Source organism: Bacillus rossius, chromosome 10 (genome assembly GCF_032445375.1).
Source record: "Bacillus rossius redtenbacheri isolate Brsri chromosome 10, Brsri_v3, whole genome shotgun sequence".
NCBI classification, from domain to species: Eukaryota; Metazoa; Arthropoda; class Insecta; order Phasmatodea; family Bacillidae; genus Bacillus; species Bacillus rossius.
Window position 1 is genome coordinate 6964489 of NC_086337.1, and position 27574 is coordinate 6992062.

The 27574-nt window shown below is 37.7% G+C and overlaps 1 protein-coding gene across 1 annotated transcript in view; it reads right to left on the reverse strand.

The window, feature by feature from the left end:
- LOC134535751 (probable phosphorylase b kinase regulatory subunit alpha) overlaps positions 1-27574 on the reverse strand; it is a 582726-nt gene that overhangs the window by 200605 nt on the left and 354547 nt on the right. The window contains exons 15-17 of the mRNA XM_063374982.1: positions 25944-26085; positions 17952-18261; positions 7522-7644 (exon numbers count right to left, since the gene is read on the reverse strand). Of these exons, the coding sequence (XP_063231052.1) occupies positions 7522-7644; positions 17952-18261; positions 25944-26085 (575 nt within the window). The remainder of the gene's footprint in view (positions 1-7521; positions 7645-17951; positions 18262-25943; positions 26086-27574) is intronic.

Sequence of the window (27574 nt, forward strand, 5' to 3'; positions counted from 1 at the left end):
TTAGCAGAACATGAGAAATGACTATAAGTTTTTATGATTACATTTTCTACATCAATAGCAAGAACATCACTAGCATGTTTACAACAATTATGAATCACATGGGCATTGCAGTTCGCTTTAACTATCGTACTATTTTCAGTTTGCAAAAGTTTATATACACTTTTATTTTTTCCCAAAATTCACATTAGCATTATCTGCGGAGTATGACACCATTTTGTTGGGCGAGAGCTCAAATAGCTGAATACAATCCTTCAGATTTTTGTGTATTTTGGCTGTAGACTCGTCAGAATCTTCTATGAAAACCAAAACCTAAAAAAAGCAAAATGAGTTGTGAGTGAAGTGTTTTGCGGCTTTTTAACAAGAATATTAAGAGATCTTAAGAGCCGATGTGTATATGGAGCTGGAATAAAGGGTGGAGGAAACGGGAGTACCCAGAGAAAACCCACCCAACGGCATCTTACAGGCACAATTCTCACTTGCAAAAATCCGGAGAACCAGACACTGCGACCCCTTTAATGAGTTAATGAAGGCTAGGACTACATAAAATGTAGATTGATAAAATAAATATTAACGGTAAATTGCTTACCTTCCACTGAATTCCCTCGCAGGCATCAAAATAACGTACACAAAGCGGAATTTTTTTTTTTATTTCCTTTGTTCGTTGCATCTGTAGCAATCGAAAATAACTGTTCACACTTTTCCGGAGATTTCAGAAATTTTACGAAATCATCTACACTTTTAGGAGCCATAACATTCATGACAAATGCTTCGGCTTTTGTTCTTTCACACAATAATTTCTGCGCTATTTCTGAATCACTGCCAAAATCATGCCGTATCAATTTTGTATTAAAATCAAAACTGTTATAACTTAAACCATGCTTCGTATTGTGATAACATAGAGCTAGTTCAGATGCTACAACAGAATTTTGATCGCTAGTTCCTTGTTTTACGAAATAACTGTTTATCTTAGTTTTTTCACTCGCATTTGCTTGTTAAACCGTGTTTCTATGTAACAATGTTGAAGCATGCTGTTTTATATCGTTTTCGCAGCCATGTGCTATTGAAAACACTCTTTTGCAAAGTACACATTTGGCTTTGTAACTATTATCACTACATGTTAGCCACTTATAGTTATGTTCCCATCGAACTAAATAAATGCACTGCCGTTTCTTTTTTCGCGGTGGCGAATCGCACATTTTTTCAACTCAACACAATATCAACATAAAAATAACAGACTGAGGGCGGACGAGTGATGCCACCTGTCGGCGTCAAAATGAACTATTTGGTGGCCAGTGAACTGCGGAGTAAACGGAGCCTCGCAATGTCGCAATACATATAGCAGGTGGTGCGGCGCAGGAGGGAAAAAACTTTTTTCAATTTTATGCAGGTGTGTGAATTGAACTTTAAACAAGATACGGGAAATATCACGTCCCGTCCTGCCTACGTAAGGGATAATTCTTTTAGTCACAGAATACGGGAAATCCCGTACAATACGGGACGGTTGGCAACCCTAATTTCCTACCGCATTTGTCTTGTGTTAACTTGATCATGTCAGTTTTTCCCAAATATGAGAGTGTGACGTGTGTGTCACGTCACATTTGGTGGCGCTTGTTTTTGTGTACCGGCGCGGTGTTATTTACCGTTAGCCGTGTGGCGGCGCGAGATGTAACCTCAGATTTGGTGTTTTGTCCGGAATGGATCTAGGAGCACGGGCACGTTTCCGGTTGTCAGGATCTAGAGCCGCTCGTGCGCTTGTCAGGCTCCGATTGGCAATTTTCCGTACGCGGTGTCTGCGTTTGTCTTTTGTTTTCCTTTTTGGTGGGTTGAGGTTGGCACCTGTGGCGCCCTGGGCTTTTGACGAAGTTCTCTGGGAAGTGTCTGTCTGCTACGAGCCATGGCCTGAGTGGGTTACAATTTTCGTGCCAATGGAGTGGCTGCGTAATAAATCCATGGCTGTAACATTGTGTGGAAGTTTGGTAAACCTCGGTGGAATATAATAACTTAAGTTACGGGAGGTTTTGCTCCATCGCTTACACAAAGTTTGAGTGCAGCAGTGTTCTACGCAGTTATTACCAATGAGGATAAATATTTTCTTTTTAGTAAATTGAGAATTTTTTTTTCCTGTCGTGTGAGCCTAGTCGCTAATGTCATGGGTGTCGAATGGTGCCGTGCGTGCTGCAAATCCTCCTCCTTCAGCCCGGTTGAGGCTTATCTGCAAGGAAGTGTAAATGCTTGGTATTGGGGCTTCTTTATTTGATATCTCCGGAAGCAGATGGCAACAGACAAACTGTGTTGAACTTTATTTTTCGTCTAGATTACGTCAGATGGACCTTCTGTGATGCTGGGTAGACCTTGTGAGCTACGTCATGCCTGTAGTTTCACCTTCGAGATATCGTTTGGATATAACTATAATATTTTTGAAGGAAGTTTTTTTTTTGTTTTGGTTTAGACACAGCAGCAAGTAACTACGTCGTCAAGTCTCGTTATGAGTCGTTACCTATTTGGATAATTATAATTTGGTTCTTCCCAGCTTAATAATTATTGAGTAGTTTGTGGGGGGGACATGGTTTACTTTTGGACTCGAAATGGAAAAGATTTTGTTATTCCGTTAAGTGTAAGGAAAGCCGTGCCAACTTTAAGTAATTTTGAGAAACATGTGCACTGGGTATTTTTCTAATAAGATTATATTGTAATTTTTTTTTGCATTTTTTATAATGTTATAAATTTTTTATGTAGGTATGTATATCAGGTAAATTAAGAATGGCTTCTAGTCAGGTGCTCGATAGGGTATTTTGTGAGGCAGAAAATTGGCTGTGAACTATTATAATAATTTATTGTAATTATATTTTCTCTTTACTGCCTGATGATCATGAACTTTCGAACTGGACTGGAAGAGTTTGAGGCAACATGTAATTAATTTGCCAGAAAAAAAAAAGAATGAGTAAATGAACAGAACCGAGCACCTAATTTATTGTGTCAAAAGTGCTAATATATATATAAAGTGCAGTTTTAAGTGATATTGTCATTTAAGTTTTTTTTTTTTTGTATTTAATATTTATGGTGGAGGTTTTGATGTTAACCAAGTCAGTAAGGGAACAGGATCTAGTTCATGTGCGACACCCATGGTGCACCGGGGTGGTATATAGGTATATTTATTATTTCATTGCGTTATGTACTTCTAGTCAAGAGGGGCAAAGCCTGCTATACCCTGTTCTTAATAGTTTATATATACATATATATATATATATATATATATATATTTATATATATTTATAATATATATTGTTTGGCATGTACTGCTCATGATTTTTCTATGTTTATATAAAGAACCAAAGAATAAATAACTAACTCACTATTTCGCTGTCAATTCTTTGTATCCTTCCTTCTGCAATTTTTTGGTCAAAGTGGGTGAAGGGGGTACAAGGGTTCACGTACATGCGCTTTAGTATGGGGTACGCAATCTTTGGTGATTTTACAAAACTTCTCGTACATGCACTATAGTTAAAGGTATAATATACAAGACCTTTGGCATTTGTATGATAGTTTATATTACATAGTACAAGAAATGCATACAAAATTCTCTACAGTAAACAAAAAAAAAATGAGCCTATATGAAAAAATGCTATGCGAGTTATGCAATGACTCATTAGAATTTTTTTTAATTTTGCCTACGCTTGAAACTGTTGATGCGATGATTTTGCAATAAAAGTCGGAATATTACAAGTAATGGAATTTTTTTGTGCTGTTTTGTGGATGGTCTCAAATGGTGGTTAGAAAATTAAAAAAACCTAATTTTTTTTAAACAAACATTCAGTTTTTCGAATATATTTTAAGATGTTTCGAACTGAACCGAACCCTTACGTTCGGTTCGGTTCGGTTTGGTTCGAAATTTCGCCCAGCACTAATTGTAATTTTTTTTTAAATATCCAGATACCAGTATAGTTCCTTCAGACATTAATAGCTAAATATTGATAAATGTATTAAATGGGAAAATATAAATCTTAGAGATGGACAAGTTGAGGTTTTTTGGCTTCGAGTCGAGTCGAGTCAAGCCAAGTTTAGCAATTCATATTTCGAGTCGAGTAGAGTTCGAGCCACAAAATTTTTGAAGAGGTCGAGTCAGTTCGAGTTTCATAATTTAATATTTTTTTGCATTAAATAAGATAAATAAAATATTATTACACATCCATTGATATAGGAATTGTGTATCCAAGATGCATCTGCATTATTTAAATATTTTAAATGATTTATTAGCAAATCATATGTTAATTAAATATAAAAAACTAAGCTTATGTGGTCTACCATGTTCTGATTTTTTTCTCCATGTAAAATCCACTTAATATTTGCATCAGTATTTACTTTTGCCGAAATTCATATGCCGTTTTTGGCTTCTCACTAGTCAGTGTTGCAAATGATGATTTACGTAACTTCTCAATGTAAATACACTTTCCGCAGCAAGATTATTCGCCTGGAACTGTTACAACTACAAGAATATCAATATGTTTAATAAATAAATATTTCATGCATTTGATTTGGTGATCAGTCACTGATTGCTTAATAAAATGCATGAGCATTATTATTATATTTTATTCAAACAAAAAGAAAGTAATTTTATATTAAACGTTATTAACACGCAGCGCTGCATAGCGGAGCACAGCTAAATTTAGTTCCAAAATGCAAGGCTGGCTGGCCTAACACGCAGCCATTTTCACGCTTCATGGCTTGGATGTTATTTATAATTTATAATTTATAATTTAATATCAATCAATTTGTTACATGCCTACCAACGGCATAAGGCCATGGGTGGTAGGCACGATAAACATAAAAAAATACATAAACAAAACAAATACATGAAACAAAATGAATAACATTGAGGACAATACTATAATAACACATACACAAGACAATACAGCAAGCAACTAACAGATAAACAAGAACAAGTATCATAATTCTATAACCACAGTAATGATAATCCAGAACCTGATTATGTAAAAAAAAATTAAATATGGTAGCATCATTAACCTTAAACATATTCAAATTAAATTAAGATAAGAAAAATTGTTTTATATTTAAATTATTTTTTGATAGAGAGACATAGCATCCATGTTTATTAAAATTTGATATAATTCTGTATATCATTTGATTTGCCTAAGGAGCATAATAAAGGTGTCTGTCGACTGTTATAGGTAGGTACTTTAATCCCAGTATTATCTAGAATATAATTGCATTTTGTTTTATTGGTATAACAGTTATAGATAAAAAGGGCATCTAATAGCTCTCTTCTTAGAGCTAAAGATCTGAGAGAGGATAGACTATTAGAATTGTTGGTAATGTAGGTCTTTTGATTAATGATATTGATTAATTTATTTTGTAATTTATCTAGTTTGTCACTATCTGTTTTTGTGATATTGTTCCAGACCACAGAGGCATACTCAATCTTGGATCTTACTAAAGCTAAATATAAACTAACAATAGAATCTAAATTAGTGGCATTGAAAGTAATATATTTAATCAACGCTAACAATCTATTACATTGCGATCTAAGAGATTCAATATGGTTATGAAAGTACAATTTATTATCAAGTAAGACACCTAAATCTCTAACACAAACTGACTTCAAGATAACATGATTACCAAGTTTATAATCAGAAGCAATGATATGATGTTTACTGGAGAAGGTTATAGATGTAGTTTTCTCATAATTAAGGTCAAAAAATATTGTAATATAATTATTTAGTGTTTTTATTTTTAGGTTACGGAAATCTCTTGTTTATACGAGTTATTATAAACGGGGCACGAGAAACGTGATGATTATTAATACACGTGCTGTGGTGGGTCACTCTCCAGTAATAAATTTAATAATGCCCAACTACAAAAGAAAAGCTTTATTTTCACCACGTTTTCACAACTCAGTTTTCACAGCTCCTTCCAAATCACCGTTACAAGCCTCTCTCTTGCTCCAAAGACAAAGTTCCATATCCTTCCGCGGTCAATATTTGCACTTACTTCAACCAAATATACACTTCAAATTAACATAAGTTTAACAAAAAAAAGATACAAGATTTTAAACCACAAATTCATTTACTTTACCATTACTTAACAGCTTACAATAACTTCTGGCAACCTATAAAGAAATAGTTCCGGCACAATATGGCGGCAGCATACAGCGATTTTGTCTCAAATAAAGTGAAACGTCACTTGGCAAATCACAGCTAACTAGGACACACCACAACACTTTCAAACACCTCATGGCGCCAGCTGGACGGCCCTTCCTTACTCCTTCTTCCCAAAACCCGGCTTAAACTTAAATTTATAAATCATCTCTGCCAGAAATCACCGACCGAAACAAAGGAGTTATAGAAAAACATTTAAGGAATGCAGAGACAAATATTTCCATACAAAATATAACACAAGAATAAATATTTTTTTATCTTCTCAAAACCCCACGCTAAAGAATCAATGTTAGGGTAGGTCAGTGCCTAACCTCCTTACAGTGCGTTTTGGTACAAATTTTCTTCAGTGAAAATCCATTGACGTATCTTGTAAACATATACGGTACCGTCTTTGAAGGAAACACAGGATGTAAAACAAAATTAAAACAGTGCACGCTGTTTTCCAAGTTTTTTTTTTAATATAAAATGGTAATGTGACATAGTTTTGTCCTATAAACTGTCGCCACTATCGACAAAATCATGTTACGACGTCACGTTCATAAATGAAGGTAGGCCTAGGTATGTTTGCACTTGTACCTATTATAGCACCGTAGCACATAGCGGGCAAGGTTAGGTTTGCACGGGATTTGTTTTGTTTGAAGGTCATTATCAATTTTTGCTGTATTAATGACTTGGCGAAAACGTTAAGACAACCTATAATAAAGTGCTATAAAGTCACGATTTGGTACTTAACTCGAAATGTGTTTCGAGTCTCAAACTTGATAAAACATGTAACTCGGTTATCCAGTCAAGTCAACCTGACCCAACTCGGCTCGGCTCGACTCCATAAACCAAGACTCCACCCATCTCTAATAAATCTTATTGTCTTGGGTGTGCTGTGTCATGATAGCCTTTGCCTTTTGCCCCTGCAGCACGGCTGGAGCACACGCACACACATACACGTGCGCACACACACACACACATATATCAGTATGTCAAAATTAATAAGCCCAAAATTAATATTTCTAACTTACATATTTTAAACAATCAGATCAAACTAAAAGAGATCTATTTGCCCCATATATATCTCTGTATATCCAATTCGGTTAAAATAGTTAGAAAAATATGTTAGTGGTGTTATAACTGTCATTTAATAATTTTAATAAAATGGTTGTTGTTAGTATCAAAAAAAAAATTTGGGGATTATCTTCTTTAACACATTGAAGAAACCTAATAATAAACACACAGTAAGCTCACGGATAGCAGCCATCAAAGTAAGAAAACCATTTTCTACAAAATATTTCAACAAACCCTCTCTATCACATAGTTGTTCATAAGCAGACCAAGTAAAGAAGCAGCGGGAACTGACCTCGGTGAGCATGGCCGTGCTGTCGTCCTCGCCGTGCGCCTGGTGTATGAGCTGGCGCAGCTCTGCCTCGGGCAGCGGGCCCGTGATGGTGTGCTCGTTGTGGGGCGGCATTCCCACCGTCACCTGCCACAGGGACACCACCACGTCAAGTCCCCACCGGGCAAACAAACAGCATGCCAGTATTCTCAGAGTGAAGTGCGATCTGCAACCTTCTGTGCTCGTTTTGGAATGGCATTCCAACAGTCACACTGCTCCTGTCAGCCAGGGGCCAATAAGAAGACCCACCGTCACCTGCCACATGCCTAGCCCTAAGGCCAGTGGTGGTGTGCATGTTGCTGTACCGCATGTCTACCAGGACTATCCACAATTACACAAGGATAGCTTTTTACCTTCTTCCAACTGTGCCGGAAATTAGGTATTTCGGCACGTTTTTTTAAACTTTTATTATAATTTTAAATTATTTTTGGAAATTTTATTTTCCATATATATTAGTTACAAAAGAGTGATTTACACTTTGTTAGGCTGGTGTACTATAATTAGTTAAACTTTGCTGCAGTGGCCCGAGGCACATTTTCTCAGGGGCCAATCTGATCTTTTGCAAGTCTAAAGACGACGTTAGCAGCCAGGATGGCATTCCTCCCGCTAGCAGTCGCCCGGGGCCTGTAATATTAATTCCCTAAATGACTAACTTTGCATAGAGCAGCTTCTGGCTTGCAAACTCTATTTCTTAGAGGCCCGCTGAGCCCAGCGAGTCTCGGCACGACCGAGTATCTTGTGGACCCTCTTTCCCAGCCTCGTTGCGTTTTTTTGTCCACCCTCACCAACAGTCCCCCCCCCCCCCCCCTCTTTCGTTCTCAGAATTTAGCCCAGGATCATTGCCCTGACGTGAACTCACCAGACAGTGGCCTACTTCAAGGACGATTTGACACAGAAAAAATATGTGCAAATATGGACCACACACGACATCTAGTGGCAGAAATAATAACTTCTGCACTTGTCGCCAGCGAGTGGAGCTAACGCCCGCAACACCTGGTGGCGACATTGCTAACCTCCTTCTACTTTCCCCTTTAGGCCGCCAGACAGCAGCACCGGCTGCGCCATAAGCCCCTATACTTTCAACTCGTGTCCAGTAAAAGTCGATTCTATGTAGCTTTCTGTGCTCGCCGGTAGAGAGCGCGGTGGTTGTCCTTCGGCGCATCAACTGATGTTGTTGTTGTTACGCCCACCTCGGTCACCTCTGGAAGTTCTCAGGCCAGTGCCGAACCTTCCCCCTCTTTTCCCTAGGGCCGAGCGCCCGTTTTAATTAGGAGCATTGTCCGCCATTGCGGCACTTTGATTTCAGCTACTTACCGCGGAGCAGGACGGCCTGTGTCGTCTCGGCGTCTCCTCTGTCGAGAGGCTTTTTGGCGGCAAAGACGAACTCTTCATTCGAATAAGGAATGTAGTCAGCTGTGTTAAGGGATGTGATCCCAGTTTCGAAATTTAGTAGTAGCCAGTCATTCGTTCTAATTAGGCAACAAGTAATGTCTTAGTTAAAATTTTATAATTTTTTTATTATCTTGCTAAATTATGGTTTCTTCCGCGACCTCTGCACTATTCTCGGTCCGCGCCTTTTGGATTTCTGCGCGAGACTATTCTGAGTCCAGGAGCTACACCCTGTTTGGTGAGTACTTCGGTCTCTTTTCCTCCCCAAATTCCCGTTTGTTGGCCTTTTCAGGCCAACTGTGTTTGACTGTCCGGAAGCAGGTCTAATTCGTCTGAATTTGACTTGTGTTTCAAACAGGGTCCAACAGTTGGGGGCCGAAATTGCACCCAACATGTTGTCAAAGACCTAGAGCTTCGAGTCTCTTTAAGAAGAGCTTAATCCCGGCCAGACGCTTCACTTTTAAACCCTGGGTGATTTTTAAAAAAATTTAACTTCTCCCTAAAACCAACGAACAAACTTATCTTAATGGATACCAGCAAGCAGTGGCATAGAGAACTTAACAAATAAGAATATGTGAAATTGTTTAAATGAAACGATAATTACAGTAATGAGTGGACAAATCTAACATGCTATAATATGTCAGGAAGGATACTTTAAATTTTTTTCTGTGCTTGATTTGTTGTTAAAAGTATAGTATAACTTGTTTTAATCATATCGGGCTGGCCCCCCCCCCCCCCCTTTTTTTCAATATCTTTTAATACCTTTTTAATACCCTTCATTGTGAAACGTAAAGAATCTAAAACAAAATGGCAAACAGATTTAATTCCTTTTAAATAAACCAGAAAACCTATAGACCAATATGCAGTGATTTATTTATTTCTTATTTACCTGTATCTATTTAATTGATCCACTAGCTCCCAAGTTGCTTGTGTTCAGGGAGTATCAAATTGTCCTGTTCACCACCTCGTGCCCCCTCTGGTAAAACTTTTATTTTCCTTTATAATTTTGCTCAGCTGCTTCCTAGGTTTTTTTTTATAAATTTAAGATAATCTAATTTTGGGGCACGAGGGGCATTACACAACAATGTTAGTAGCTATTAAGTGCTATTTATCACAAAACAATTAGTTTTATTTTATATGTATGAAATATTAACTAGTTCCTATTAGGAGCAGGAAATAAGTTGATTGACATGATTTAATTTTAAGGGTTTAGTTTTGTAATAAAATTTTATATTGTAAATTTGTGACTTGGGAAAAAGAATGGTAGTTAGAAAAAATAATACCTGAAGTTGTTTTAGAAACTTATTTGTTAACAGTTTATGTATAATAAGAGAAATGAAGGTTGTCGTCTCAAAGAAAAATCTACAAATTTATTTCTAAACTGGAACGTTGTAGTTGAAACTCAATATCTGCAAGATCAGTTACTAGTGATAAACAATTAGCAACATTCTAACAACGTGGAAACAGCTTTCTACGACCATCTGACGGAAACATCTTCATGCTGCTCTCACCAGGAGGGAAGGGTGTCACTGCGAGGACCGTACTATCATGCCGTATACAACATCTGGGCATCTGGGCATCTGGGTCAGCTGACTACACGACCTTCTGTGCTGTTGATGCCGAGTGGATGGAGCCCTATGAGAACCAGCCTACTGAAGATTGAAGATAGTGTAACAGCATGGCACACTAACGTCACACTAAAATTCTTTTTCCAAATGGACTATTAATAATATTATATAAAAACATTACATCATAGTCATAAGAAGTCAAGTTAGCTTCTTAGAAATAGCACTTTGATTCTTACCATTGTGATAAGTTGTCTTTGAAATATTTGGTGTAACCAGTATTTCCCCAAATCAATATATTTTTTTTTTTCTGTGTATTTTTTAGTTTTAACTAGCTCGAGTCACATTTACACCAGTGGTCCTTTTGATATGAGTCAGTTCATCTCGAGCAAAGATTAATTTCATGTGTGTTTAATTGAAAGATAATTTATTTTATATTGAGTCTTGATACATTAAAATCAATAATTTTCACCCTTTTTGAATTGAGAAAACATTTGGAATCGACGAGTAAATATTTAGATTAATTCGTAACACTAAGTATGTCACCAGAATTCGAGGTTGTACTGTGATTGATTTAGTGGCATAAACAGCTATGTTTATAAAAATCTTTTAATGTATATTTTCTTTTTGAAAATCAGTCTGGAGTTAATGAAATGCCTTAATTTATTGAATGTGCTCACAACAAACATTTCAGTACTGTTGTCAATTGTCTGCCTCAATTTTGTTAAATCACTAATAATCTTTGGTTTGAAACGTACACAGTATATGAAATCTTTTCATACCACATTCTTTACATTACATTGAGTAAATTTGTCATCTTTAACAGAGGCTTTCAAATTTGCTTTTATTTTACTGCCGTACCAAGACATGCTGCTAGTAGCATAGATTTCTTTTGCTGCTACAATTGCAACTAATAAGATCTGTCCTTATGGATCATTAGGATCGGTCATTCATTACAGATCATTTGGCGACCAACTGTGGGGTTGGAAAGTAACTCAAGCTTGTATTTAGTTAGACTGAGTACAGTTACAAACAGGCTAGAAAATGTTTAGAAGAAAACAGGTTAACCTACTTCTTGAGGGGAAACAGGGACAGTTTGAGGCCGTCAGAACGAGAAACAATGAAAAATAGGGGAGGGAGACTTTAAGGAGCAGATGTAGATCACAACACTGAAATTGAGCAAAGAATAGTAGAGGAAAATTTTCAGGGAGGTATGAGCTCATCAGTGTATTTAGAACAGATATTCATGTTCTTACAGAAAAAAAAGAAAAAAAAGGGAAAAAAAAACCAGGAGTGTATGAAGGAAAAGTAGGAGAAAGCTCAAAGACATTTTGGGAAAGAAGAGGAGAATAAAAAAATGCTAGTTAAATGTTAGAAATGCTAACACTGCAGTTAACGAATAAACAGCAGACATTGGTAAAGTTTGTGAAAATTTAGCAAAAACACGACAAGAAATGGAACAGAATTTTTCTATAGTAGCTGACAGAAAAGAATCTTTAGATAAAAGAGCTCCAAGGATAAGAGAAGTAGTAAAAAAATGTTTGAAGAAATTTCTAGAAACACTGAAGGGAAATTAGGGGCCGTTCAAATATTACGTGAGCACTAAAGGGGGGTGGGGGGTCCTTTGCTTTGCTTATTTTTAGACATGGGGGTCTGGAGGGGGGGGGGGGGGTGTCTAGATGGTGATTACGTCAGCAGTAGTTATTTACTTTTTTACACATATGGCAACCCACACATTGTCTATGTTTGAAAACGAAACACATTTTTGGGGATTCCCACAAATAATGTACACGTTTAGGTACTCGCTTAGAACTAGGGTTCTGTGAATATTTGAAATTTCCGAATTCAAGCTTGAAGTTTTTGATATTCGATTTGTCAATTCGAATCGAATTCATTTTACAATAATTCGACTTACAAAATCTGGACCGGATACACAAATTTATGACATCCCCCCCCCCCCCCCCCCCCCCCCCCCCCAAAGTTTAAAAGTCATGTAAATGGACAACTACATCTTCCGCTTACAAAAATTATACAGCGAAACCCCTTATTTACGTTACCGTTATTTTAACCAATTTATTTCTGTCCCGTTTTAACCTCATTTGATGTAATGCAATAAATTCCCGTTGTTTAAAGACATTTTTAAAAGTTATAAACTTCATCTTTAATGTCCCGGGAGTCGCTTTATACCGCTTATAAAAATGTAATCAGCGCCAGTTTGGGTGTATTGATTCCTGTATTCCTGTATAGAGCGCGCGCACCTAGTCGAAGATTTATATCGATAGCTCGCAGACTGCATGCACGCGCGCGCTCTGTCAGGAACCGAGTTGACCCGCACAATCTTGTTAAGGGTTTCTTTTTCTTTTTTACGTTCAATAAAATTGTTTTATTGCATCACTCATTAATTTAAATTATTTGGCGTGCTTTCGCAAAGTCTACTTTTTTAAAAAACGTACTTTCCATCTATAGGTTTTGTTTTTATGGATTACTTTTACATTTTTTATGCATTATAGTAGCACCCACGGTCTCACCCCTAATTTTCCAACTTGATTTTAGAATATAAAATGTGCGATGCTTAAGCTATAAAAAAGATAAATTTGTTATTTTTCTTTTGTACAACTTCCTTATGCTGTGATATTTTTATTAATATTTTTATCCTTGAAAGTAAAACATGCTAAATAAGGTGGCAAGTGAGAGAGTTTTCTCTACAGCAGGCAACATAGTTACCAGCCGCAGAGATTTGTTGTTGCCGCACCATGTCGATGAACTCACCTTTCTCCACGACAGTTTAAAATTATTTGCGAAGTGATTTATGTTAGTGCTACAGACATATAATTTTAAATTTTTTTTTTTTAATTTTTGAGAATCTGGTTCTGCTTCTTCAATATAGTCTCACTTTAATTTTAGTTACTTGATTTAAACTGTGAATTATGTGACAAGTTTTTCAAAGATGGTATGTTAAAAATTTTTAATGATCTATGTTATTTTAATAAATATTCTCAAATTTGATTAAGAAAAATTTGAAATTCGTGAATTTTTTTGAAATTCCATTCGAATTCCATTTGAACTCAAAAATCACAATTCGCAGATGTCTACTTAGAACTGAGTAGGGGAATTACCACTCGCTATTCACTTGTCTGAATTTCTTACATCAATATATTGTTTCATTTGGGTACGATTTACAATTTAACGTAATGTAAGCAAAGCAAAGCAAGTTAATTTTTGTGTTACCATTCATCAACTTTTCCCAAAGTTGAATTGTTTAATTAGGATGTCATTTCAAATAGACAAATCCAAGTTATACCAAAAATTGTTTGAAAGTTTTAAAAAATCTCATACAAATACAAAACTACAAAATGTACAAAAGTTAGTTATCGTTGTGTGGTGTAATTATAAGTTACAAGCAAAGTCCAACAAAGAACTTGATATTATTGTCACTAAGAGAATTGAAGAAGAATTGCAAGCAGCGACTAAGAATAAATCCGATCTACTACGTTTTTTTCCCAAGGTGAGTGAAAAGCCTGCAGAACAAACACAAATTATATAGCCAGCTTCAAATACTAAAGAACAGGAAGAAGATGACATAAAACCCGAAGTGGAATCACAACAGCAATGCAAAAACACAGAAAATACAGAAAAACAGCAAAGAGCAAAACCTTCTCAGGAAGCTATGAAAAATAAGATTGCTCTATTCAAAAAAAATCTGAATGCTTTGTATTCTGCCAGAGATACTATGCCAAGCCATGTTGAAGTTGATAAACAGATCATTCAGTTACACGTAGAATTAAAAACAGCGAAACAGTCTTTAAACAGGAAGATTCAAAATGCAGTTGCCCAGAAGAAACAGAATTGGTATGAAAAGAAAATTAGAATATATTTTCATAAAAATCCAGAAATAAAAAAAAACTATCCCTGAGGGATTCAGTGGGACCTCCTAGCCTAGAAAACGAACAACCATTACCATTACTATTGAAAACAATTGCAGATATCGCTTTATTTGGGAGTGCAGCAGATGATAGAAGACGAACGGAATCTATTCGCAGTGTAAAAACTCTTGATGAACTCACACAAGAATGATGTTAAATAGGATTTGACATTAGTCGAAGTGGGACAATATATTCGTTTGATTCCCAGAAAATATAATTCTGCAGAGGGACGAAGACATGTATTGACAGTCCATGTTAAGCTCACTCGGGCTCAGTTTGATCACCACAAAAGCCACTTAAGATAGCAATTTTGCTGAAACATCAATCCATTATTTGGAGAACATAGCATCCATACTTGGACCAGATCAAGTATTTTTCATATCTCAAGATGATAAAGCTCGGGACCCTATTGGTGTAACTGCGGCAAATAAGCAAGCACCTCTTCTAATGCACATGGAATATAGAATCAAATTGCCTGATCACGACTCGGACTGGGTAATCGCTGAGCGGCATAAATTAATAGTTAATACCATCAGTTTATGCTGGTATCAAAATCACTTTCAGTATGCTAGGACAAGCGCAAGCCGTTGGATATTCTGGACCAACATAAATCGCTATCCGAAATGGAAAGCATAGTTCATCTACTGCTAATACTCATGCTCAGGATTTCGAGACTCTTCTCGAACTTGAAGAGAATCAAGCATTAGCTAAAACTGACCATGGATTGGTAAAACCAGTGGTAATCATGACGATTGATGGAGGGCCAGATGAAAATCCGCATTATCAAAAAGTTATAGGGTTTGCAATACAACACTTTAAGCAACATGGTCTAGATGCATTTTTTTAGCTACCAATGCTCCTGGAAGAAGTGCGTATAACAGAGTAGAGGGCAGAATGGCTCCTCTTAGTCGGGAACTGGCTGGTTTGATATTGCCTCATGACTATTTTGGGTCTCACTTGGATGAATGTGGCATTACAATTAATGAACATTTAGAAAGATCCAATTTCGAGTTTGCAGGAAATGTGTTATCTGATGTATGGAGTTCAATGGAAATTGATGGCTATCATGTTACTGCAAAATATGTTGGGCCGAGCGAAGAAGATCATCCTGATTTCCCAGACATTAAATGGTATTCAGAACATGTGTGTGAAAGCCAATACTTGCTTCAAATTGTAAAATGTAGAAACATAGAATGCTGTCGTTCAAGAAGTGGCCTCTTTAGATTACTAGACAACAGGTTTCTTCAACCACCAGTAAAAGTAAAACAAACAGTTGATGACTTGGTTTTGGATGATGGAGGGCAATTTCTCAATCTTCCAGTCAATATAGCTCTATGCTTAAATGCTTCACTCAAAGATTTCCTGCAAATGCCCAACAATTATTTTTGTCCGACGGTAAAACTTGAAGCAATCAAGTTGAACATGCAAAACGTGTGGTCTTTATCATGCTTCCGTCAAGTCAATAAATCGTCACATCGAGAAGATCCATAAAAAAGTCAACACGCACACTGATATGAAAGTTAGGCCTATAAGAGTCGCTGCTCGTCGTGCTAATGAACTGATGTGCATTATTCAAAATTTAGAGCACCACGATATTGAATGGCTCGATGAGAATGACATTGACATTCCAAAATCGGATGAAAGTGAGCAGACACAACATTGAGGAGCAAACATCCAATATCATCGGGACTTAGAATCATGGATTTGGGTGTCAAGGACTGAAGACTGTTAATTGGAATTAATATTGTAACAGCCTAAAATACTGTAGGATATCAGTGAAAGCTTTTTTTGTTTTTTTTTAACTAGCCAGACGATCAGGACCAGCGGGACACGATGAGGAAATGACAAACACAGCAGGAAACATTGAAAGACAGGTGAAGCGAGAGTTGTGGAAGCAATGTTTGAAAACGATAGCATAACACGGCCGCGGAAACAAACAGGTGGCGCGACCTTGGTCACAGCGTAGCGAAACTCGGTCATAAGTACAGAACAGGGAAGGAGGGGGAGTGTGTAATGACGTCAGAAGCGGCACCGAAGCGGAACTGTTTATGTTATTAACAACAGATGCAAACAGGGTAAGGACGGGCTTCTTATACGGGGAGATTTTATTCAAGAAGGGAGAATCACAGAGTCAGCCGGAAGCCATGCTACTTCGCCGCCGAGACGATTGGTGAGTGACCAGCCACGATGCGACGATGGGTTAACACTAGACAGCAGCACAACGGCCTTAGGCCCATGTAGCGTGTAATAGTTGGTATCTCTCTCTCTCTCATTTCAAAAACTACAAATACGCACGTTAACTTTAACTCTGTAAACATTATTAATAAATTTAAAGTAAACCGTCACGTAACTTGGGATAAATTTGTCTGCAACTGTTGGTAACGAATCACGAGACAAATGAGGTTAAGAATAAGCTCTAAGAAATGGCCGACAGCACGGTTTATTTATTAACGACAGTATCCCTGACAGGCACGACTATGGCTCAGTAATTATGTGTTAGTAATAGAAGGTACTTTTAAAGACACAGAAAGTAGAAAATTGATATATGTGTTGAATAAACTGTTAGTTGAAACTGCTAAAATAAACATGTTCTTGTGGAAACGATACCCTTAACCTCTTTATTTAAAATGTTTTGCAAATAGGGACTCGTCACCCTACCTTAAGGACTGTTTAAGGAAAAACACGAGTGGTGGAACCGCCCCCAGAACCTGATACTCATGACAGGGCCGTCACGATATCAGGAACACATATGATCCCGGTAGATTCACTTCCATTCCCTTTCCCCATCATCCTTCACGATATATTAAATTATCATCATTTCATGTACATATTCTCTTAATTTCCATCTTTATGGTCGACACAGATAAGAGTAAGTCGACGGCCGTAACAATATGTATACCAAAAATTTAAAAGATCTTTGTTTTGTTCGTAATATTACTTAAGATTATAATATTTGTACCTTACTCTATGTTGAATACAGTGTCAATAAAGTTTGTTTGAATGAATATTATGTGCGTTAAAGTCCTCTATCCTAAATCTATTTTCTTATTTGTAGAATTATAACTGCTGCTCATGAATCAATTAAAAAAACCGAATACATTAAAAGAAAATGCATACAAAAATGTTTATGTAAGCATGGGTGGGGGAAGGGGGTAAGACCTTTGATTACTTTTGATGGCTAGGGAGATGGGGGAAGGGGGGTTTGTGTGTGTTAAATAATTGTAATATCTGCTTACGTAATACTTGAACGTCCCCTTACGTAAAATTCAGGAGGTGCATAATGTTACATAAGAACAAGCAGGGAATAAAATGGTCGAATTAGAGAAGGAAATTAGGTAGTACACATTCCTATGCAACTCGAGATGTATAAATCTATCAGAACAAAGAAATATTGCTCAAGAAAAAATATGTGTAGAGAGATTAACTGAAAGACGAGAAATGTTATAACTTAGCACAAATGGCGATGCGCCACTTAGCTGAAAGAGTTGTTGGGAGGGAGAGGGGAGAGCGCGCCCACCTGCTTCTGGCGGACCAGCAGGTCGGTGACGGCCTTGGCCAGGTCCTCCACGCGCTTGCCCAGCATGCCGGCCGAGTGGCGCACCAGCCCCCACAGCTTCTGCTGACATGCCTTCTCGTACAGCCCCTTGACCAGGTCCTTGACGATGACGGGCCGGCCCCCCTCCACCACGCCCGTGTCGAAGGATAGGCCCTGCGTGTCCACCAGGTACTGCAGGATGTCGCCCTGCTCCTCCAGCTGCTCCGACTCGCGCAGCATGGCCAGCAGCTCGTCCACCTCCGTGTCCGCGTACTGCGTCTCCGACACGCACCTGCCGCCCCATGCTCTCTACAGCCACTACAGCGGTGCACAGCTTCAGTGAGCCTGCAGTGGAACCTGGTCCCTTCTATCACTATGAGGGGAGGAGTGGTAGACACAGACCCCTACTCGGTCTCCTCTCACGACTGCTCCTGATCAGGCACTATGAACAAACAGACAAAAAGATGTTTGGAAGGAAAATTATGGAGAAATTTGAGACCCTACATCACACGACAGCTGCAATTTTTTTACACGCCATTACCCCAAACACATTTTCTTTACTTTTCCCAAGAAAGAGAAGAAATATAGTTATTTACTCTTTGATGATCTGATATATTTTTATTTATTTATTTATATTCGAACAAATATTGTCATGCTATTTGGTGACAACAATCTGAAGGTTGGAGATGTAGTTTACATATTTGTTGATGTAGTGAAATCAGGTGGTTAACTAACTCTACACATAAAAAAAAATTTGCTTCAACACTAAATTAAGAAGTACATTTGTATATTTAACAATGAATGATTAAGTAACAATCAATCCAAAATGGTTTCACTACATTTTTAAAATCTGTCTGTACGAGTTACCCATTTCGTGTAAATTTTAAGGTAGCTTATATACTTTTCTTGCTGAGTAAGAATGTCCCTTTTGTTGTTAAGTTTACCAGTGGCCTATTGTAAAGTGCCTATGAATTTTATTGTACCTATGTTAGAGGGGCCTTTGCCTTCTTAAAGGCTCATGGGCATCACCGAATAATTAGGGGCATAAGAGACCCAGTGGGGACACTTCACAACATCATGTTGTCACCCGTGTCGAGAACGAAACTCAAAAAATAATGCCCCGTTTCAAAGCTAACTCAATCCTTCAAAGACCTGGCCATCTCTGCACTGTGGACTCGAGTATCGGAGTGTTAATCTTGAGGGTTAAGGCATCCTACATGCTTTACACTTGTAGATCGCTGACGTGTTACCAATAAACAACACAGAAATCATATGGCAACACGTATTATTACATGCTCGTAATCACACACCCTCATTATACATTGATATTAAACTGTTACAATGCCCTATATCATGAATCAGTACAGGCGAGGCTCTGTCATCCTGTACGCTACTTTCAAAGACCCTTAGAAAGGTTTAACAAAAATTAATAAAACAGCATGCATCGTATCCCCAACCATAACTAATCTCATCGAAATACAGCCACTCTAAGAGATAGACATGCTACATTAAATTATGGTAATCACCTAAGTAGGCTATCAGAGCTTCAGTCTACACAATGCTTCTCCACTTGGTCAACCATACAAATTAACAATACTTTATTATGTATCGATACTTTTGTTCACGTTACTCGTTACATCCTCCACACTGTTAAAAAAGCCCATTGCACAACTGGTTTAAGGGCTGGTCCAGAAAACCATGTGCACTGGACTAAGTGAGAGTTCGTAGTGCATGACAAATATTTGGCGAGCGAATAAAATAAATGATCTGCTAATCATAAAAAGTCTATTGCTCAAGGTAAGCCCTGAAGTTGAGCGAAAGCTATTTATAAATTTATTAAGAGATCAGATGGACGTGGATCAGTAGCAAAAGTTGAGGACGACGGGTGCGTGCGGCGGCAACAGACTGGACTCCTCTCAGCAGGCTCTAGAGGAAGGTCACTCCCTCACATCCAGCCGATTACCATTACAAACATGTGAAAAGTGTGCCACTGATGAAAAAAATTAATACATTTTAAATATTGTCTGCATTGGGATTGTTCAGCATAGCTCAGCATGGTTAAAGACATGCCTGATGCCACAGAACTGTTGTCCGTGCTATGAGGGTAAATTCATACCTAGAACCACAGATCTGTTGTTTGTGCTAGGAGGGTAAAGAGGATGAAACACTGCATCACGTTTAGTACTGATTTTACCAAGAGAAACATAGAGCAACACAATTCAAACAAATTTTCAGCTGACTTCCTTCAAATTTTTAACTTTTTAAACACATTTTTTACGGTTCCTCAAAAGAGGTTATGATAGAGGTGGTCGTAATAAACGGGGTTGTAAATATGTTTTTTTATTGTAGCTACAATTTAAACACGAAGACATTATATTTCATGCCTGTAATAAAGCTTTATTCAATAATTGTGAACAATGGTCTGTTGTGGAAACTCTGAAATATGACAGAAATTTTGCTTTTTTGTTTTTTTGTTTAATGTACGTATACAACATCCAAAATCATAAAGGTCTTAAACTGGTACAGAAAAATTGCTGTTGCTCTCTTGTTAGCAAGTTTTTCTTCCCACCATTACCTGTGCACTTGTGTGAAAGGGATATACTTCTTCTGTCCTGCTTGCAACGCGAGTCAACCTTTTAGTTTTTGTTGGGCGGGTATAGTAGGAAATTACTGAAGCCATCAGCTTTTATTGCATTAGGCATTTATTGCATTAGGTGTTGAGGGTGTGTATTATGTACTCAAAAAACCTGCTGACATTACAAATCAATTTTTTACAGTTTAACTGGTTCTCTTCCTGGTAAAAACACTCTTGAACAACATCACATTTTTTTTGGCTCCTAAAACAGCATCATAAGCCTTTGGAATATTCTGCTCTAAGAAATTTTTTTCATTATTTTCAAAGCTTTTACCCTGTTTTATCGCATAATAGTCGCACGTGCATAATCGTCGGACCTATATTATATAGAGTCAAAATTTGGATTATAAAACCTCTCACGTAAATATGCATGATGTTTTTGGTCCCGCTATTAGATTCCGAGCGCTTTGTGTAGGTATTTTTCCGTATAAAACGATGTATTTTAAAGTATAAATATAAATCTAATATTTATTCGGATATTACCACTTATTTAATTAACGGAAATACGAAGTTGCCTGATGTGTAAATTTTCTTTTAAAGACATTTTTAAACGTTATAACTTAGAGACGCGCGAGTCTCGGTAATATCGAGAAATTATCGAGATCAAAATGTCTCGAGAAAATTTTAGAATTTCTGAGAATTTCGAGAATTTGTATTGCTTAACTCTGTTGCTCGTAAAAAAATGATGTGGTTTATTAACTGCCATTTTTGGAAATAACATACAGCGAAACCCCTTATTTACGTTACCGTTATTTACGTTTTCCCCTTATTTGCACTATATTCTTCAGATACCGTTTAGTTCCCATTTAGTCCAATACAATAGTTTCACGCGAATTACGTCTCAAAAATCGAATCCATCCCACTATTTACGTCACGTAACAACTTGGTGCAATCGCCATATGTGATGAAACTGTAAAAGAATTGTCCAAGAATAAACATGTGAAACGCGTCAAAGATTGCGTTCATATCGAAAACAACAACAAACACATTACAAGATGGCGATGAAGTCATGCTGGCTCTATTTGCGCTGCGAGCGCTGCAGAGTTTCTGGACGATATTTTAATCATATACAGTGAAACCTCGATTCTACGTACACTCAAGGTTCTCCAAAATTTGTCCTTACGACCAAGTTGTACGTACGAACCAGCGAGGCCAAATTACGTCCATTTGTGGCTATCACCCCCCCCCTCCCCATTTTTCCCACTGCTGCCGCGGGAAATGAATTGCCGTTGCCGTGTCCTGCTGCCACGGGAAATGATCTGCCGTGACTATATATTATGCTGATGTATTTTCGATAGAAATTATATCCTATTCGTGCAAAAACAACACTTGAACTAATCAAACATAAAAATAAAAAATAAAAAAACTCGGCACTGAAGGCAGTGTCGTAAGCCCCGTGTTTACATTTTTTTATATTTTATATCAATAAAATAATAATTAACACACAATATATATGCTCAAATAAAAAAAAATACAGTGGGTACTTTATGTGTAGATAAGATTAGCTAGTAGGCCTAAAGACATCGTGAAAAATATTACGTTTATAGTCGGCAATGAGCATTTTAAATCGCAAAATATACATATTTTATAACATGAAAAGTTGCTTATATTTATAAACATGTAATAATTTAAGCCTACGTGTGTAAAAATCCGAATAATTATTGCAGGAGACAATCTAAAATGTACTAGGGAAAAACGTAAACTCACGAATGTATAAACGTAAAGGGGAATGTCTGGAATATTACGTGGCTGCTTGTAAGTTCTGATACTGTATTTCTGTCACAACTTAGCCGAAATACTGGTACGAGACATAAACTTCACAAGATAAAATGAGCGGAGTCTTGGTAACTGTTTTATACGTATTTTATAATTTCGGAAGTATTGTACAGTTGACGCATATTTTTTAAACTAACCATTTATATCTGGGGATCGTAAATAATTAATTATTGGTATCAAGACATCAAGATGAACGTAAACTTGAACATGTCACGGCAGCGAGAAAACTGGTGCGTATACCAATAAACTGGTATTAGAACTGGACAAAACTGGTACACGCCTACACGGGAGGTGGAGCATATATTTTTTTCCGCTAAGCTCGCATCTATTGGCTGGCTGCTGATGGAAGGTCACGAGTCTGGGCGGAGCGTTGAGTGAGTTATACTGCGCATGCGCAGCTCAGAGAACAGAGAAAGCCAGCCGGCGGCTACGCCGCGCCGTAACAACAGCTGATAGAGTACAATGACTTTTCTCCGCGCACGGCGCGCTATTGATGGTAAATTTCCATCAATTTGCGGCCCTTTTTTTAAAATTTTTTTTACGGTGGTGCAATGCATATGTGTGTGTAATGTAGCCGGTAATCTATGGAAAGAGCTCAATAATTTGTTTATTTTCTTTTTGGGGTTAAGTTTAGTTTAAATTACCGGGAAATAAAGGATCTCACCAGTTTTTTTCTAAAAGTTATTTTCATCGCTAATACATGTAATTATTAGAATGGCTGATAGTTCTGGAAATGTTCAAGACCGTAAATTGTCGCACATTTGGAAATTTTATGAAAAACGAAAGGGTGAGGGTGAGTGCAAAGTGTGCAAAAAACGTATTCAGGCGCCGACTTGTTCAACAAGTGGTCTCTTGCGACACTTGAAACTTCATCCAGCCGCCGAAAAGGATTATTTGGAATTAACAAAGGAAAAAGCTACAAAACAAAAAGAAAATCCTTATATGTACAGTAGACAGTTATCAATACACGACTGTCTCACAAAGAAACAAAAAGTTAGCGAAGCTAAAAAAAACATAATTGACAGGAAAAGTATTCATATTCGAGAAAGTATTCGTAATATCACTGCTTCGTTAAATCCGGGGTTCGTGACATCGGGGTTCTAGTGTATGTATTTAACTACGGCAAGCAGAAAACGTACATGTAAACTAACCAGTAAAAATAAACTGTCTTTGACTATCTTTTCTTTAGAGGTGGCCTGTAGGGCGATGGACTTGTCATGAAGGTTGAAGTGGGTTTAAAGCAAAGCCGTCTAGCATTGTGAGTGACAGCATCCTGCCATTGTAAGGCTGGTTTCTTAGCGAGTAGCGGTTTGGGAAGGGAGGGGGGTTGAAATGAACTGAAAATGTCGGAAAACATCTATTACGACCACCCCCCCCCCCCCCCCCCCCCCCCCCACTATTACGACCCTATTCCTGGGAACCGTGAGGGGTTGTTTCAGAGAGGCTTGACTGTATTTGACAAAAGACTTTGAGTTGAAATATCATGTCCTTGGAAATTACCACTTTTCAGGTTCGCACACTGCTCTGGCAATACAAGAAAAGCTGACAGCAGCTATAGACGAATGGAATTTTCCCACCAATTCAATTCCATTGTACGTAGTTACAGATAATGTTAAGAATTTCACAGATGCCATAAACAAAACATCATGGATTCACACACAGTGTTTTGCCCACACACTACAGTTGGCAGTTCAAGATGCTAAAAGTGAACACAATGTTGCAGACCTTCTAGCAAAAGGCAATCGTGGGACATTATCGCAACAGCAATATTGCTCGAGAAAGGCTTCATGCTCTGCAGCTAAAGTTGAACAAACCTGTACACGAGCTGTTACCAATGGTGCCGACAAGATGGAACAGTGAGTTTACAATGCTCTCCCGCCTTGTTGAGCAGCAGGTACCCTTATCTGCAGATCTAGGAGATTCAATGGCAGTAGAAAATTTTACATTGAGTGAGTGGAAGTTTGCTGCTAATGTAGTAAGTGTGTTACAGCAAATAGAACAAGCGACAAGAGAGCTGTGTTACTCTAAATTTCCCACTATCTCTTCCAAAATACCATTGCTCTATGGCATTGAGGCAACACTTTCTAACTATGTTGAAGATCAAAGTAACCCTGGAATTGCATTTGCTACCTCTCTTCAGAAAAGTATTAAATCTAGGTATCCGTTGTACACAACAGTAAAAGAAGACATGATTGCAATGGTAATTGACCCACGCTTCAAAAACATTTTGCTGCAAAACCACGAAAATCTTATTTGTGTGCAGCATATTACTTCAGATCTCAAAGTGGTTGTTGATAATAAAACAGCACCTGTTCCAGAAGAAAATCCATCAGATACAGTTGAAGCCAACTGTTCTCTGTGGAATACTTTTGAACATCTGAAGAAATCAAGCTGTTCCTCAGTAAAGTCACCAAGAGTTGAAAATGAACTTACCATTTATCTTGGTGAAAATGTTATCCCCTGATCAAGTGACCCTCTTATGTGGTGGCAGCAGAACCAGTCAAGATTCCTTGCTCTTGCCAGAGTCGCAAGAAAATATTTGGCCATACCAGCCACGCAGGTGGAAAGCGAAAGGCTTTTCAGCAGTGCTGGTAACACTGTTACATCCAGAAGAGAGACTCTGTTGGCCGAAAATATAGAGCAGTTTGTCTTTTTAAACAGCAGATTTTAAATGTGAGCTACCAAATAAAGTTAACTGTTTTCAATAATAGGCCTATTGAAATGCTCATGTGAATACAGTGCAGGCCTATTTATTTTTTGGAATTCATTTTTCTAAATGTATATTCTATAGCGTATTTGTGGTCCTTTCATTTCTTTCATTAAATAGCTTATACATGTAAAACTGTTGATATTTGCACATCAAGAATTACAAAGAACTCAAGAGGAAAGAGTAGGGTGGGCCCAATTTATTGCATCTAAAATCTCGTTGAGGAAAACTTTACTGACACCAAATTGCAATTTTGAAATAAGAAAAAAACTGAATTCTCGATCTCGTCTCGATTCTCAAGAATTTTAGTATTTTTGTCTCGATCTCGTCTCGGTTTTTGAAAAGGACTTCTCGCACATCTCTAGTTATAACCCTTATCTGATCGTCTGCATCACAGCGGTGTACCGTATATAAAAATGTAGCCAGCGCTCGTTACAATCATTCATGTTTGGTTATGTTGCTTCCCGTACAGAGTGTGCACACGTAGTTAAATATCGATATTGATCTCTCACCGATTGCATGCAACGCGCACTCTCTGTCGAGAACCGAGTTAACTACGTTTGTTTGCTCGCACTCTTTCGTGGTGTGTAATACGACGATAGTTATGCGTTAGTTCAGGCTCGAATTTGCATTTTGTTTTTTTATTTGAAGTTGAAGAAATGTTTTCGTTGCATGACTTATTAATTTAAATTGTTCGGCATGCTTTTATATACTCCACTTTTAAAATAAATATACTTTCCATGAATGGGTTTTGTTTTTATGAAAAACATAATCTAACAAAATTTTTTTTTTTTCCGCATAAACGTGGCACCTCTACTTTTCAAACTTGAACTAGTGTCTGAAGCTGGACACCCACCTGGTGCGCGGGGCGGCGGGCTGCCTCCAGGCGGGCAGCAGGTCCTCCGGGGACGGCGAGCGCCCTTGGTCGTCCTGCAGCAGCGACGATGCCTGCAGGATGAGGGAGGGTCGCCTGTCGTCCGCGTGGGCCGATCCCTCAACTGCAACCAGCCGCATTGTGGCACTGCACACCCCTGCCCTGCCCAGCTTTGCCCAGTATTCTTAGTGACCTAGTTTTTAATACCTGTGTTTCATCATTCTGAAAATTCTTATAATTAATTTCAATATATGGTTTCTTTCAGAGAAAAACTATTTAACTATTTTTTTTTACTGGTTTTCACTTTGTTTTCTAAGTTATTATTTGTGTAAATACATATTTTAGTATTTTATTAATTTAAAATATGTTTTTATGCCAGTATTTTACGTTTGATGTTATTTGAGAGCTATAATGTCTCTGGGACATGTGTTTGTAAAAGGAAGGAGAGACAGCAGTGCTAATTTTTCAGACTCTTTTTTTTTTTTTTATTAGTACTGAAACATTCTGATGTGTTGTTCTCTATGTAATTGTTATGATGGGAAAATTGGCAGACGTTCTCTCTCACATGAGACAGGAAAATCATTCAATCAGAGAAGACTTCGTAATTTCTCAGGTTTTTATTTTTTGTAGGAAAAGCCTCCCTGCGAGGGTTAAGAAATTTGCATACAGTTGTGTCCTTGAAAGAGCTGTGATGTGATTGGTCAGTGAGGTCACGAACCTGCCTTTCCCTGCGATGTGATTGCAGCCACAGCCTTGTTAGTCATGACTTGGACATCTGCGAGAGTAGGAGCGTGAGTGAGGACTTGCCATTTAACATATTAGTAGTGACTGAGGTCCAGGCCCCCACTGTGTTTCTCTCCCACATGAGGAGCCATGAGACCTCGCCACTAGAAGTCCAGTGCAACAGTTAAAAAATAATCCAACCTCCCACAGAGTTGCAGCTGGCATGCCCACGTTTATGCGCAAGGAAGCTTGCTTGCAGTTTGGAGAAATATTCAGTTTTTAATACAACATTATGGTCTCAATTAAAACAAAACACTGTCAATATAATTTTATCAATACACATAACATTATTCAAAAAAAAAAAATATATATAAATAAAGAACAGAGGAATAAATGTAGAAGAGAACGCTTGTTGAGACAAGGAAAATACATACGAGGGTGGACAAAAAAATCGGACTGAGAGCCCACTGCCATTCGTAGATGTAGTAGAGAGTTCTCCCGCTAGATGAGGTTAGTAGATACCTTCACTAAACAGCTGCCCAGACGGCATCAGTTTGTAGATTAACATTTGATCATAGTATTGTTTTTCTCTTACCGTTTTCGTGTTTCACCTGCGAAGTTGTTATGGCAGATTGAAAAGAACAAAGAATGTGTTTGAAATTTTGTTTCCTGCTTGAAAAATCAGCAACGGAAGCTTACCAAAAGCTTCAACAGGCTTTCAAGAAGGATGCTATGATACACACACAAGTTTTTGAATTGTTTGGGTGCTTTAAATGTGGTGAGATGAATATTGTAGACCAGGCTCATTCTAGGCACTCTTCAAGACAAAATTTCAGAAGAGACAGGAGTGATTTGGAGCTCGTGCCAGCGAATTTTGACTTAAGATTTGC